At 43.3% G+C, this 15,535-nt stretch overlaps 1 protein-coding gene and 1 long non-coding RNA gene across 12 annotated transcripts in view; one reads left to right on the plus strand and one right to left on the minus strand.

The window, feature by feature from the left end:
• Positions 1-5,734, plus strand: part of LOC147030841 (proline-serine-threonine phosphatase-interacting protein 1-like) — an 18,218-nt gene extending 12,484 nt beyond the window's left edge. Inside the window, exons 3-5 of the mRNA XM_085875359.1 lie at positions 2,392-2,452; positions 2,608-2,704; positions 5,183-5,734. Coding sequence (XP_085731485.1) covers positions 2,392-2,452; positions 2,608-2,704; positions 5,183-5,314 — 290 coding nt within the window. The 3' untranslated portion in view covers positions 5,315-5,734. The remainder of the gene's footprint in view (positions 1-2,391; positions 2,453-2,607; positions 2,705-5,182) is intronic.
• The window catches only part of LOC147030842 (uncharacterized), a 62,695-nt gene continuing 49,895 nt past the window's right edge, over positions 2,736-15,535 (minus strand). For 10 of the 11 annotated variants that reach the window (XR_015056543.1, XR_015056544.1, XR_015056539.1 and 7 more), the window contains one exon: positions 2,736-2,834. This is a non-coding gene — a long non-coding RNA (uncharacterized LOC147030842). Of the gene's footprint in view, positions 2,835-11,941; positions 12,090-15,535 lie in introns of all 11 variants that reach the window. The other variant, XR_015056533.1, reaches the window with a different exon arrangement.

A 15,535-nucleotide genomic window follows, 5' to 3' on the forward strand; every position in this document is an offset into this window, starting at 1 on the left:
TCCGAACATCTATACAAAATGCGATGCAAACATTTACAGCACACAAAGCACTTAACAATTTCCTACTTATTAGACGGGCCCACGCGCGCACGCGCGCACGCACACGAAATGGTGGCCTTTAATAACGGGCTCCAGCTCAGAGGACAGGTGAGCTGAAACCCAGAACCTATTTCGAACCTCTCCACCTCGTGTGGTCTTCAAGTTGTTCGGGCCCGGGCTCCAGCGAGAGCGAGCTGGATCCAATCGCCGTGAGCTGCGATCCTTCCCGAGCTCCCGCGAATCCTCCCGCGCTTCAAGACGTGCAGGTAAGACGAGGCGCAGATCCTTCCCGTCGATGCGTCGCTTCCCCGAGGAACCACCTCCATGACGAGGTCGATGAGTCGCACCAAGCCAGGAATCAAAATGGAGAACAAAGAGCTCCACGAACCAAGAAGAAGAAGCCACCACTCGCAGCTCAAGCTGAGCGGCTGGCTGAACTTCCTTCCAAACAGGGCAGCTTGAAGCAAAAAGCTCTCCCGAGCCAAGCAGAAGCCGAAGCTCACGGAACCATCAAAGCAAAAAGCCTCCAAAAAGCCTCCTCCCAAGCCAGGCCTCAGCCGAAGCTCACCGAGCCAGCCGAAGCAAAAAGCTTCCAAAAGCCTCAACCCTAACCCAAGCCAAACAGGACCCGAAGGTCTGCTGAACGGCTACTCTCTACTCCCTTCTCCAACTCTGCCAACGAACAAAGGAAAAGATCTCCTCTTATCCTTCTCTGCCCCCCCTCCCCCACGCGCAGCGTGACTCGTGCCATCGTGATCCATCCCCCCGCTCAACCACGGGTGCGAGGGAGTTGTTGACATCATGAATCACGGGACGGCAGGGTGGTTCTTCCTCTTCGCAGAAGAGGGGGAGGGATGTCTCCATTGTTCGTTCCCTAACTATTAAATCGATCCGCAGCACATCTATTCGATTTCTGAACATTTCAACAATGAAAGGTGAGCTATCTCGGGAACAAGCATTTATCGACATAGCTGACTAAAGGAACCTGAATGTTGTGTGCAATCGAATTCCCAAATTCGTAACAATATATACATATATATCTTCTTCTTCTTTCGGCTGCTCCCCTTAGGGGTCGCCACAGCGGATCATCCATATCATCCGCATGGTGATTTGGCACATGTTTTACGCCGGATGCCCTTCCTGACGCAACCCTGGTCGCCTCTTACAACACGGATATGGTACACCTATTTTAACCGGGGTATACACCGGCATTCATTTCGCCGACCTCGGAAGGATGACAGGCTGAGTCAACCCCCTGGTGTATTAATTCAGTGGCCCAACGGGGCTTGAACTCAGGACCCTTTGGATCCCAAGCCGCTGCCCTAACCACAGGCTATATATATATATATATCTTTTGTGTGTGACAGCTCTTCCATGAGTGTTAAACCCTGTAGAAATGAAAGAAGGTATTACGACGTAAAAACAGTCCTTGTAATACATAGGAACGTGCAACAGATTCCCACAAATGGCAGGTCAAAGCTGCTCTTTTGATTAATACAAACATTTTAACATTAATGCTACATAGCTGAGAGACATCTACTTTGGAGATCAAAAATTAATGAGACATTGAATAAATTTACAGGGAATTTCTCATCAGAAAATCTTCTTACCTTCATGCGTCCATTTAATCTGGAATACGTGAAAAATTCATTTGGATTGCTCACCATCAGTTTGAAAGATGTGGGGGGCCAATCCGGGGTTTCACTTTCCTCTTTTTCCGAGAGCAATTGATTAATTTCGGAAATTTATCCCGTTGAAAAGCATATGGCCAGCACTTCTGGTGCATAGCCATAACCGGTCATCTCCAGGCATAATCTCTGAGAAATCGCTTTTAAATGTATAGCTGACTAAAGTATAGCTGACTACATTTTTAATGATATACAGTAATCATTGATTTGGGGTCGAATAATGAAGACAGGGTTTTTCGAGTCGATCCCAGAATTGCTCTTTTGTTCATCACAAGTGTCGGTGCTGTCGAAGCAGCTCTTGGGCATGGAGTGTTGTGCTGGGTGGTTTGCTGTTGCCTTCCCAGTGGACGTTCAGGGAAGGAATTTGTAATTTGTTCAGGGTTCCAGTAATTGCTCGCCTCCTCTTCGTGAAGGACACCGTGCGATCTTTAACGTCAACCAACTAACGCCGGGAGATGGGACACCCAGGTTAACGTCCATCCGAGGGACGCCACACACACAGATGCCTCGTCCTGCCTCTGAGACACTAGGGTGGTAGTTTATAGCTGAGTCGGGATTTGAACCCACTTTTATTCAGCATTTAAAAATAAAAAATAAAAAAATCCCTCTGCACAAGGAATTTGATCGAGCATGCTTACGTGTCATTGTTTCTTTGTGTTTGCAGCACCGGTACTCTATGAGAATTACTACCACAGAAATGACCACGGTGGACAAAAGATTGCCAGGTGGTATAATCACACATTATTCCTGTACCCTTATCCTTGTGCCGAATCCAACTCTGATATCACTCCATTTTATAATGTTTTACACACTTCACAACTGGCAATGGAAGGCTTGGGCAAAATGCAAGGTAAATAACAAATTCACTTGATGGTTGCAGGGACAGAACGTGCAAATCAGAATCTACAGACTATGAATTCGTCCCACATAACTTTAACAAGAAGCAAGTCCGTGTCAAGTACTCATTTTCTGATGAGGTAAGTACCTCTTTTGGGAGAAAAACAGGGGTGAGATTACCGTGACATCTAGCTGGTTCTGGTGGGGGAAGAACTTGGTCAATCGGTCAGGTGTTGGAATATGAAGAAGCTCGACTTGAGTGGAAGAACTCTGAAAAAGAGGGCAGCAGGGATGAAGAATTGGAAAGTTATACCTGTGAAGGGAAACCATTCTCTTAAAAAAACTAAGGGGTATCCAACAGACAAAGGTGATTTTAAAATGATCAGAAATATTGGTGTTGAGTAGGGTGACTAGCTCATGAAAAACAGAGGGGCAATACCCCTGGGCGTTCACCTGGTAGTGGCTGGATAAGATAATCCAGGCAACCGCTGGTAGGCATGGATGACCCACAAAATATATAAAAGAAGAAAGTAAATACCGATGGATTTTTTTTTTATGCCGTGAACAAACCTTGGTACATCACGGGTGATAAAAGTTGTGGTCAAGTTTCATTGAAATTGTGTGTGTGGTTTCAGAAAAGATAGCAAATACATATTTTGGGGGGCAACTTCTGTGGAGCCTCTCAGGGCCCGATTTTATTTATTTATTTATTTATTTTTAAATGCCATGAACAAACTGTAATACATGCACGGTGATGAACGTAATGGTAACGTTTCCTTAAAATTGTATGTGCAGTTTCAGAGAATAAGTTTAAAGTATTTGTGTACAGACGGACGGACGGATGACGCGCCCGGTGAGATAAAAACCAAGCGACACTCAGGCAAGGGGCCAAAGGAGCTGCTGGAGGATCCATTGTCAGGGTGGTGGGGGGGGGGAGGGTGATTCAAAGCTGGAATTAAGGTCATAAAAGGTCATAGCTCAAAGCTGGTTTTTAACCCTTTCATCTCACATGTGAATTATAAAAGATTAATTTTATAACCTTTCAATGATGGGTAAAATGACTGGATTCGAACGTGCAGAATTCACATCCCACACCAAACAGTGTTTAAACCTCAATAGGTAATCTTCATCCCACAGCAACATCTGGGCAACCTGGGGTCTTTCGGACCCCACCGAAGGAAAAATAAATTAAAAAAAAAGAAAATAAATAAGTTCTCATCATTTTACTGCAACATCATTGTGTACATATCAAATGTAAATGCCTTGCAATATTTTAAGACAAACGAGATTAATCTACTATTAATAAATATTTTAAATAATTTCTTTCGAAGAAATATGTCCCGAGAATTTTAATTTACTTATTTATTGATTTTTTTTTTAACCCTTAGATGCATAAGTGGGTCAAAAATGACCCACTTTGGCTGTTTTCTTGCAATATATTTTTGCACTCATCTAAGAGTTAAGAAAACCCCAAGGTTACCTATGAAGGGTTACCCCACTCAAACAGATTGATAACATGAAATAATTTTCTCAAGTATTTTATAATCTTGAAAGGACAGGATCTAACCTGCAGTGCACACTTCAAACCACTAAAGTGACTATACAAAACAACGTGTCTTCAAAATGATGTTTTCCTTCCAAAACGAATTAATAACCTTTAAACAAAATGCAAAATAAAGGAACTTGAATTTGCACCACTTGAATCGTAACCCTGATCATGAAGGACAAACATGCGTGGTTGTACCTGTTGTGACGATACGGGATTCACCTTCACCTGCAGTGTGCTCAGGTGTGCACCTTGTGGTGAAGGAGCTCATTCCCAGGAAAACCCAAACGGTAAATCACCTCGATGAAGATGCTCTTTCGAGCTCCAGGTTGAGTGTCACGACTGGTGTTAAGACCGTGATGAGTGGTTCGGATGGTCGACGCAGCTCTCATTAAATTTTGCTTACGTTTCCATATTGTTCACCCTTTGCATTCTCCCTTACCCCTCGTCATTACCTGCATCCCTCGTTTATCTATTTTCATCGAATTTCTCCCTCCACCCTGCTGTTGGTGTTGTCCCCTCTTGCTGTTCCCAGATGTTGTTGTGCCGAGCTCTTCCATGAGACGAGAGCATGTCTATAAAAAAAATTTTTTAATTTTTTTTAAAACAGGAACCCAAGCAAGGGTTGGGGAGCAGCTGCCCTTATGGGGGTCATCAAGGGGGAAAAGCTTCCTCAAGCTATGAGGTTTTAATTATTTAATAAGCTACGATGTTTGAATTATTTAAATAAGCTGTTAAGTTTTAAGTACTTTAATAAGCAAGGAGCTTTAAATTATTCAAATAAGCTGTGAAGTTTTAAGTATTTAGTTAAGCCATGACGCCTTAAGGACTGGTACTGTATTTAAATATACCCTAGATGGCTTCGAGAGAATATTAAAACCGAGCTGTGTGTATACAAGCCAGCTGTACGATAAAAAAAGTCGATATTGAGAATGCGGAACAAATTATTTCCCAGCAAGATGTGTATTAACAGGATGTGGGACACCTGGTCACATAGTGGTGTTGAATGAGTGAACAGGTCCATGTTTTCAGTATTTTTCAGCTCATCAGGCTGTTTTCCTTTTCCCTCCAGACATCAAATTCACTTTGCTTGGAGGAAAATGAGATCGTTTCCGTATTAGATGCCCATCGCAACGATGGTTGGTGCTTGGTGGAGCAAAATAACAAGACGGGCCTTGTACCATTGTCTTACTTGGACCTCTAAGAGACCGAGGAAACGGATGGTGAAATCGCTTCGGCTGCATTAAAACTTTCTGTTGAGAGTGAAGAGACACTGTGTCGGCCTTTAACAGTGTTAGTCCAACTTAACCCAGTATATTCAAATCCCCCCCCCCACCTGTTCCCCCCCACTCCCCCACCGCCTGTCCCCCCCCCCACTCCCCCACCTTTACCCCTTCCGTCCCCACAATTCACTTGCTGCCTTTGTTTTGTAAAATATATAAAATAGACATTAACTCTGCTGTGCAGGGAAGATTTACATCGTATTCTCAAAACCATCGAGTTCTCTTGGTGCCACCAAATAATTCGCTTGCATGCAAAATGTACTAAGAAAGTGGCTGTTCATGACCATTGTGGTCAAACTTGTGATTTTAATAAACCTTTTACAGATAATAAATCTCACAAACGATTTGTACACTAATAAGAGTATAGGCAGTGGACTGGAACGAAATTCATGGAGGAAGCTTAAAGAGCGTGTGGAGGAACTGGCAGTGTATTTGACACAAAAGAAAAAGAGCAGAGATTGCAGACCCTCGCCAGGATTTGTTTTGTGTGGTGTATTACGTAATTAATAAGAGACATAACTAGAACTGAACTGTCACTTTATAACTGTCGGCAGTGATGACCGGGTACGAAGACGTCCACCTTTGATTGGACACCTGACCCATGATGTTTATTATTATTCAATTGAATTTAGAATGGGATTAAAATAAATTAAATTCAAATCAAATAAGTACAGTCCTGAATTTGAGTAATCAGAAGTAACCTGAACAAGCAAAGAGCAAATAAGTCATCAGAAGGAACCTGGATAGGATTTGGGTTTCAGATGCTTGTGATGGTCGTCTGGCAGCTTAGCTGCCGGGGTAGCTATCATTTCTTGAAGCGCGACTGTGTCGCTGATGCAGTGCCCCTCTACCAGTACACATTTCGCCGACCTCGGAAGGATGACAGGCTGAGTCAACCCCCTGGTGTATTAATTCAGCAGCCGACGGGGCTTGAACTCAGGACCCTAGGATCCCAAGCCACAACCCTAACCACTGAGCCAACACCAAGCTACGTTTCAGATGCTACTACTCCACCTCAAACCCATCCAGGCACAGCCAAGTGAGCCTGAAAACAACAAAAAAAAAAAAAATCAAAAGAACCCAGATCAAAAAAATTAAATAATTATTGCTGCCAGACCACATGTCTGATCAGGTTGAAGTTTAAAACATGTATTTTCCATCATGATGAGATCATAATTGTAAGGTTTCATGTTGATTGATAAAGTGGTTCAAGTGAAATAATTTTTTAAAGATTTTTGTGTAATCCAACATGGCTGCCAGACCATGTGACATCAATTTTTCATGAATACTCTGGTATCCCCAAGACTTGGGGAACATTTGTGTGAAGCTTCCCCTCGATCTGTCCAGCCATTTTGGAGAAGATTTTATTTATTGTTTTTAGGGTAAATCCAATATGGCTGCCAAACCAAGTGACCTATCACATCATATGTGTGAAGGTTTTGTTCCTCATGGATAGGCGGTCATACAGGTAAAGTTTTGCCTCGATCTGTTCAGCCATTTCAGAGATTTTTGAAGTTTAAAAAAAAACAAATAAAAAAATAGCTGCCGAATCACGTGACTGAAGTCAATTTTATTTTTCTGTGGACCAATTTATCCCGAGATGACCCTCAAAATTTTTCATCCCGATTGGATGTAGCATGCTTCATATGCAATTATGACATCATCATGGTCACCTATGACATCAAAAAAAAATCATTTTCCCCATGAAGGTACTTGCCATGTGCCAAGTTACAATTTTTTTTTTTTTGGTGTGGTTTCAGAGATACAAAGGTCCAAAGTTTATGTTTTTCTAACATGGCTGCCACACAACGTGACCGATGATGTCATAATTATAATTACATTCGAAATGAGTAGTCACTCCCATGGTGAAAATTTCATCTCAATCAATCCGACAAGCAGACTTTGCAGAAAAAAAAAAAACACAAGTTCTGTGCAGACAAACAAACAGACAGACCCAAATGCAATACCCTCTCCTCTGGCAAAGGTAACCAGGACTGCACTCAGTGGAGCGCATACCTCCACCAGGCTGAACAGTTTAAGTTTTGTATCCCATCCCACTCATAGGCTGGATCTGGAGCTAAACCAAATTCCATCCATCTATCGGGACCATACTCTGTGCAGAGCGTTGGTGCCGCCTCAGCAGTCTTCTTGACTATTGGGCACAATCCTGGACGGATCGCCACTCCGACACAGGATGCCAGCAAGCCGGCACTCATTTTGCACACCTCGAAAGGATGACAGGCAGAGTCAACTCCACCTGGTATTAATTCAACATCCGAGTGGGATTTGAACTCAGGATCCTCGGAACCCAAGCCCACCATCGGATGGCCTAAATAATTGTTAAATATAGTGACCATGACTAACTTACACATAAGTATTATGATTTTCAAGTATTGGAACAGTTGGTTTCCATGTTCAAGGCCATGATGAACTATCTCCACAGAGTAGAGGCAATTCTGCATTTTGTTGCAGCATCTCGGAATGCCGACTTAAACCTTCATCTTCAATCCGGTGAAGAACTTAGCAAGATATTTTTTGCCATGGACAGAATCAAGTACAAGCGGCTCTGGCCAAGGTACATATCTGACATGTATGCACTCAAGACCAGCCATCCAGAGACCTGGAGGGAGCTCAAAGTAGGCAATATTTCAGTCACCAAGAATACGATCCCATTTGTATCGATCGAAGCAGACCACGCTGTTGAACATCTGAACAGGTTGCTGAAGGTTCACTCTGGTCTGATTGGCATATCAAATAATGCAAATGCCAGACAGCGATTCTTCTTGGCTGCACCTGAACTGTCACGCCTATCTTGCGAGTTTAAGGGACAGTTTGGTCTGAAGGAAAGTGAGATCACTGAGCACCATGGCCTGTCTCCAAGTGTCATCAAACATGAACACAATGCAATTGACCGAATCAAGGCTGCCATACTTAGTCATGAAAATCCATTTGAAGTTGAGGGTAACCAGCTCTTCAATGTGGTCACCCACGCTTATGTGCCAGAAGAATTGTACCACAGATACTGAACATTGATGAAACGGGACAGAATCTCTATGAAGATTTTGTTGCTAAACGGATCAATGGTGATGTCAGCCTATGGGCGCCAGGAGAATAACAGAATGTACATGTCTGGCAATACAACACAAGCAATCAAGATCAGGGACAAGATAGTAGATCTAAAAGAAACCAAGGATTTGCATGGTAGACTGATGGTACTCTCCAGATCCGGCAGGGACGTCGACCAGAAGGATGCAATTGGCAACTTTGAATTCACTGCGACACCGAGGGCCCTGTTTGCACCAAACGGTAGCTTACTGTCATGCACCGACAAGTCTAAGCTAATCCACAACTTGGAGAAGTTTGCCAACAAGGAACCATCTTTACCAGAAGATGAGCTTGATGCCACACACATGGAACAAGCACCCGCTGATGCTGTAATTGATGGCAGTACTAGCACGAAGGTCGCAGTCGTGGACGGAATGGTAGTTGTCCAGAAAATGACCAAGAAACCAGCAATGGTCGTGACAGTGAAGAACCTCAGTGAATGTTTCAATGATAGGGTGATGAGTCTGACCAGAGGTTTCGACCATGTAATTCTTGTTTTTGATACATACAAGCAAGATTCCCTCAAGAGCACAACCAGAGACAAATGACGTCAAGGAAAGGCACCAGTCCAATATCAGGTCAAGGATGATACCAGTATTAAACGCATCACGATGAGTCGATTTCTGTCCCATGATCAAACCAAGGCTGATCTGACTGAGTACTTGCAAGAGAAAACTCTAGAATACAACCGTGATTCAACAAAGGTGGTAGTCGTTTCAGCATTTGGGCGGACGTCGAGCAACAGGGGTCTCCAATTTGAGGCGAATAACCATGAGGAGGCCGATACGTTGATGATCCAGCAAGCAATAGCTGCATGACAGCAACACACGGGAGATATTGAGCCGACGATATTCTCTCCTGATACGGATGTTCTGGTTCTTGCCATAGCAAACTATCATCTCCTGCCAAGACACATATCTATCTCAATGGCATCTAGCATTGTCAAAATTGAGCCAATCTGGAAGGCCCTCGGTGAGGAGAGAGCCCAGGCAATGCCGGCCTTCCACGCATTCACAGGTGCCGATAATACTGGGCTGTTCGCTCGACATGGTAAGGCAAAGTGGTTCCAGTGCTACTTGAAGGCCGATGACCACATGGTAGATACCTTTGCTATGCTCTGTAAGGATGCTGAACTGTCAGAGGACCTATACACAACTTTAGCAAGATTTGTCTGTTCAGGTTATTGTCCAAGTGGTGTCAATATTTCCAGCATCCCTGAACTTCGGTGGCATATATTCTGTAAGAACATGGCTGAGAATTACGAGTTACCACCAACTGTCGGTGCTCTAAGGCAGCATATCATGCGGGTACATATCCAGGCATACGTTTGGGGTCAAGCAGCAATTTCTCAGCAAACATTTCTTGATCCATTAAAGAATGGCTTCCACAAGGACACAAGTGGTCAACTCAAACCGACAACAGACATTCTTCCTGCACCAAAGGCAATTATCGAGATGATAAGGTGCCAGTGCAAGACAATGTTCATCACAGAGATGTTCCTGCGGGGCCAAGAACTTAACATGCACTGATCTTTGCATGTGCAGCACTTAGTGTGAGAATGACGAGGACTCAAACATTGAACGGCATGACCACGATAGTGATGATGACGATGGCAATGATGAGTGACATTAGAGACAGTGATGCCAATTGGCTACAAACTCGTATTTGACATTAAGTACATTTCACTGATCACCATATTCATGCGTTACTTGTTTCAAGATTTGAAAGCAATACATTAAATAAACGGTAATTTGACAAAATGATCGCCGTTTCCATGGCAACCATTGCTCAAAATACAGATATATGTATTCTATATTAAGAACTGTCCTCTAGTTAACAATTATGCATCATCAGTTGCTTGCTTGCGATTAATTTTGAATTTTCAGAGCTGAAATTAAAAAAAACGGGTTTTTACCCCCAAAACGACCTAATTGACCACATTATATGCATTGAAAAAATGTGAAACATGGATTTTCTGTTTTGGTATTGTTTAAGCTTTCCAAAAATGTTGCGGTTAGCTACTCTCCAAAAAATTCCAACGAACGTCAAATTATGGAGACAAGGAACCTGACTACACACCCAACTTGTCCACCAAATTTCGTCCAAATCTGTCCTGGTCACACAGACAAACAGAAGGGTGAAAACAACCTGCGTTCACCTTTGGTGGCGGAGGTAACAATCGAGCAGCAGAGTAAATGAGTGGAAGTCAGCAGGTGGTATACAAATGCTGGGTTTCCACCTCATCCCCACCACCCACCCCTCTCCAATCTTTTGCAAGCAATTTACCCTGTGGAGCTAATTATTACTACATGTAACTTTTTGACTTTCAGGAGTCTCCTGTGTAAAAGCATCTCCAGGGTTCGATTTCATCCGGGTGGGTTTCATCCTCGTCCGTTTGGTACTTAAAGTGCTACGAGTCCGAGGCCCCGGTTGGTACGGGTTGCAACATGGGTGTCGACATAGTTTTACGCGATCGCAATTCGATTAGTCATTAATTTAATGGTTTAACTGCAAACCCGAGAGAAAGATACAATTTCTGGTATAATTAGAGGTGAACAGCAGCACTGCCAGTTTTCCAAAATGAAGATTCACGGCCTGATGGATTGCCTGAGAAAGCATAAGTTTGTTTCATTTTTCAAAACTGGGAGATGTACCCCACTGGCAGAGCTGGTTCCATCAAGTATGGCCTATTGCACATAGTCTGGTAATCTCTGTCCTTGACAAGTAGTTTTTGCGCTGGAAAGCTTTGCAAGACTAAAGGAAGTTAAAAACACAGCACGCCAATTGTAGTGATGAAACTCAACTCGGTAAGCCTACCCGGAAAGCCGAGAGTTACAGACTCACCTCTGAACTGTCTAGCCTGGGTTCGAATCTCGACGCAGCTATAAACTGCCGTGCTGGTGTTTCACAGTCAGGGCAAGGCATCAATGTGTGCTCAGTCCCTTGGATGGATGTTAAACTGTGTTTCTTGTCTGTCAGCATTAGGTGGGGGACTTTAAAGACCCCACAGTGTCCTTCACGGAGGGAAGGTGAGCTATCGCCAGCACCATGAACAAATGACTAATTCAAATTCTAACCTACAGGCACTCTCAAGGCAATGATGCTACTCGCAGCCTTGCGCTGCATACAAAAGATTAAGTACGCAGAGCTCACCGAAAGCCGACAGCTCAGTTGGTGAAGCAGGTGCTGTGCTCATAATAGAGAAAGAGTTTAAGAGTCACACCTCAGGACTAGCTCTTGAACCTGTTCATGGAGTCGTTATTATCAATGAGTATTCAGTAAAGCCACCAACATCAAGAATATCAGCCGTCCACTTCGGGGTTTGGGTGGGGGGAAGCATGGGAAGAGCATAGGTTGCAAGACTAGAAAGGAAGAAGGGAGGTGGTAGAACACAGACCACTGAACCGTTTGCGATATCAGAGTGATAGACCCATAGACTCAACTTCATGGGAGATTCCAATGATCTTGAGGCCTTTGTTTCCATGGTCAAGGTGTGAGACGGGGAGCCAACCCAGAGGGGAGACTCGTACTCCATCAAGCTGGAAATGAAGGCTTTGTAGGTGGATAGTATTCTCCCCAACTTTAAAACAACTAAAAGAAAGGGAGGAAGGGCAATTCGAGATGACATTCATTGATATTGAAAAGATGTCAAGCTTGATAACTAAGGTGTATGTGGATCTCAAAAAGATGTACTGAGTGAACAAAGAACAATTGAGGTAGAATAGTTCTCCCTGCAGAAGGTATATTTGGCCTGTTAGCCAGTTTCAAATCCCCAGAAAAAGACAAAAAAAATGAGTTGTGATTGATAGTCAGGATGGATGAGTGAGTTGGTAATTATTGTGGCTTTGTTCATCAAGAAATAACTTTGGTCGAACTAATCATTGTATTTCCTGGCTCGTGAGATAAGACGGCTACGGCAATTTCACTTCGAGGGTATTTAATCCCATGTGTCTGCAAGAACAGAGGTTTTTAGGTGAGATTTATCTGAAGACCAATTCTTTGGTATCAGGAAATATTGTCGAAGATTTTGTCTCACTTCTCCGAGATCCGTTCGATGAATTCAGCCACAGTCTCAAATCCGGGCCATGACGGGATATACCCATGTCGGACGTGAAAGCCTCCCTCCTCCTCCTCATAACGAGCAGGCAGGAACACATTTAAGATGGATTTAACTTTCCTACCTGGTTATGTGATACCGAGCACACCTTTCTCAAAACGAGCGAGGAAAGCAAATTTGGGAACCGTCGCTGTCAAAGCGGCCACGATTTAAATACTGCAATTTGGAGCTATGGCAAGAAGAGAAATTGCAGCTTTTCCTTCCAAAAGCTTTAACATCCTCTCCATCTTGGCTGCACAGCATGCTACGGACATTACATGTCCATTACTGCTGCAACCGGGCTTTGTTCGCGTATTTCGCAGAATGCTCTGCAAATTTTTCTCTAACTGCATGCGCCTCGACGGTTCCAAAGAGCTCGCTAAAAGCTCCAAAGTGCCCAGACCCTGAAAAGCACAATTTCAACCTTTTTATTGAAAAAAAAAAAAAAGAAAAAAAGAAAATACAAACCGAGGATGGATTTCTGGACGTAGTAGATCATGGTGTGCTAAGTGCTGTACTCCTCTAATCCCCCCACGTTTTGTACTACAATGAGGTTGATAAAGCTAGGATTTGCAATCAGCCATTCTTTATTGATCTGCACCTCGATGCTGAGGCCCACAGCGAAACCGCAGGCCCGGAGCTTATTTTAATGGACCTTTTGGGGGAGGAAATTCCCAAGGACTTTTTTGGTATTGGGTAAGATTCTGTACAGGACTAATTACATATGTATGGAGAGCACCGGCATGTTCACACTTGTACATTCAAGGGTTTTAAAGATTTAGATTCAAAATTCTCTATCGTTTGTACTGTCTAGTTTTAAAATCTAGCTGGCTCATGAAGGACCTTCGGAGGGAGGTAATCTGGCCTACTTCCATACATTCTGGTTGACATAATGTCTCAGGGTGATTTGGAGTGGGCACCAAAATTAATGTAAGGGAAGTACTTCCCACATCCATCATTTTTGGGAGGAGGGAGTCGAGGCATCACCTGTTCAAGTAATGTCAGAATGATGGACTGTGTATGAAGTAAAATATATAAATATGTATATTCCAACAGAAAGTGAAACAAAACTCATTGGACAAGGAAGTTATACCGTACAAACGGGATCACACGTACTCTGCTGCTTTCAATTTGTCTGGTCCGTTGAGGCCTCCAGAGAACAAGAGCTGGGGTGAGGGGGGGAGAGTGTGGGACATGGGCCTGGTTTGGGAAGGAGGGATGGCAACAGGGAAGCCAAGAGCACGTGCAGAATGGCGGGAGGTCTGTGGCCCGGCACTTGAAGCTGCCAGTAGCTAGCTGTGCCAGGTCGCTCGATTTGAACAAACCTTGTAAAAATCACATTAGGCCTCCACATATTGGCTGCTCATCCTAATTTGTGATTTGTACTCCTGGGATGAATTAAAATGAATGTTTGATGTGATAAAAACCATGATAATAAGTTTTTCGTTTGTTTTTCTTTCTGCATTAGAGTTAAAACTGTAAGTAAACCAGCATGCCGTGATCTTATGTTTACGATCTACGACTGATACTTTTAAAAGGCCCAGTAAATGGGTCCCACCTTATTGCGGGGTTGGCTGGTTCGAGCTTTAGGCCCAGGTCTTTCACAAACCGTTTGGCTCGGCCTGATTTGGGGAGGAATTTGTAATTTGTTCACGGTACAGGAGATAACTCACCAAGCTGTTTGTGAAATACACTTTGGGATCTTTAAAATTCATGGACTAATTCCAGCAGTCAGGATACCCAGCTTGACGTCCATCGGAGGGACGGCACACTTTGTGATGCAACGTTGATTTGATGCGCCCAGGTATACCAGTGAAAGATGGGTGATGAAATTGGATAAGAGGGGAGGGCCTGAGTACAATAAACAACAATAAAAAGAGCAAATCAGAGATTGCAGACCCTTACCAGGACTTCTTTTGAGTGGTATATTTTTTAGGTTTTAGAACAAATCCAATATGGATGCCAAACCATGTAACCTATGATGTCATATTTATTTATGTGGACCATTTTATCCTTAGCTAACCCTCAAAAACTTTCATACTGATCGGATGTGGCGTTCTACATATGAATTTATGACGTCAGAAAAAAAAAATCACTCATTCCCCATGAGGAGTACTTGCTATGTGTCAAGTTCAATTTTTTTTTCCTTGGTGCTATTTCAGAGATGGAGGTCCAAAGTTTTCCCATTTTTCTAATATGGCTGCCACACTACGTGACCGATGATGTCATAATCATTAAAACATTCTACATGAGTAGTCGTACCAATGGTGAAAATTTCATCTCAATCCGACAAGCGGTTGCAGAGAAAACCATGAAAGTTCTGTGCGGACAGAGACAGACAAACGGACCCAGATGCAATACCTTCTCTTCTGGCAAGGATAATAACAACAGCAACCAAATGATAGAATGGTGCCAGAAGCATCAGCCACCTATCGAATACACTCAAAGATAGTCGAGATAATATGGGAGGCACATAGAACAGCAGCAGTCTGTGATGGAATGGCAATGGAAGCACCACCACCCAGAGGAATGCTACAACGTCATCCAGCATGGCAAACACTGAGGGAAAAAAGTCTACTTTTGAGTGGGAAAAATGAATAAATGGAGGAACCAAATAAATTTAGGACCTGTAAGCAGGATTACGAGACTCAATTATGCCGATGATGTTTGGTGATGGATGGCACGTGAAGCGCTGAAAATAATAAAGAGACAGACACCATGCTTTGACTTATTCTGAAGGTTCACAAAAAGATGTTGTGCCTCCAGTTGGATAAACAAATTAGGGACACAAAAAATAAATTGATGATGCCAACGGTTTCAGCACAAGTCTGACGAGTGACAGTCGGGTTGCTCGTGGTCTTGGAGAGAGATGGTTAAAGACGTGATCGCAAATGGGGCAACGCTTTTTCAACTTCTAATATTACAAAATATAACTTATTCC

Source organism: Eptatretus burgeri, chromosome 3 (assembly GCF_056783735.1).
Source record: "Eptatretus burgeri isolate ZD-2024b chromosome 3, Ebu_testis_v1, whole genome shotgun sequence".
Taxonomy (NCBI): Eukaryota; Metazoa; Chordata; class Myxini; order Myxiniformes; family Myxinidae; genus Eptatretus; species Eptatretus burgeri.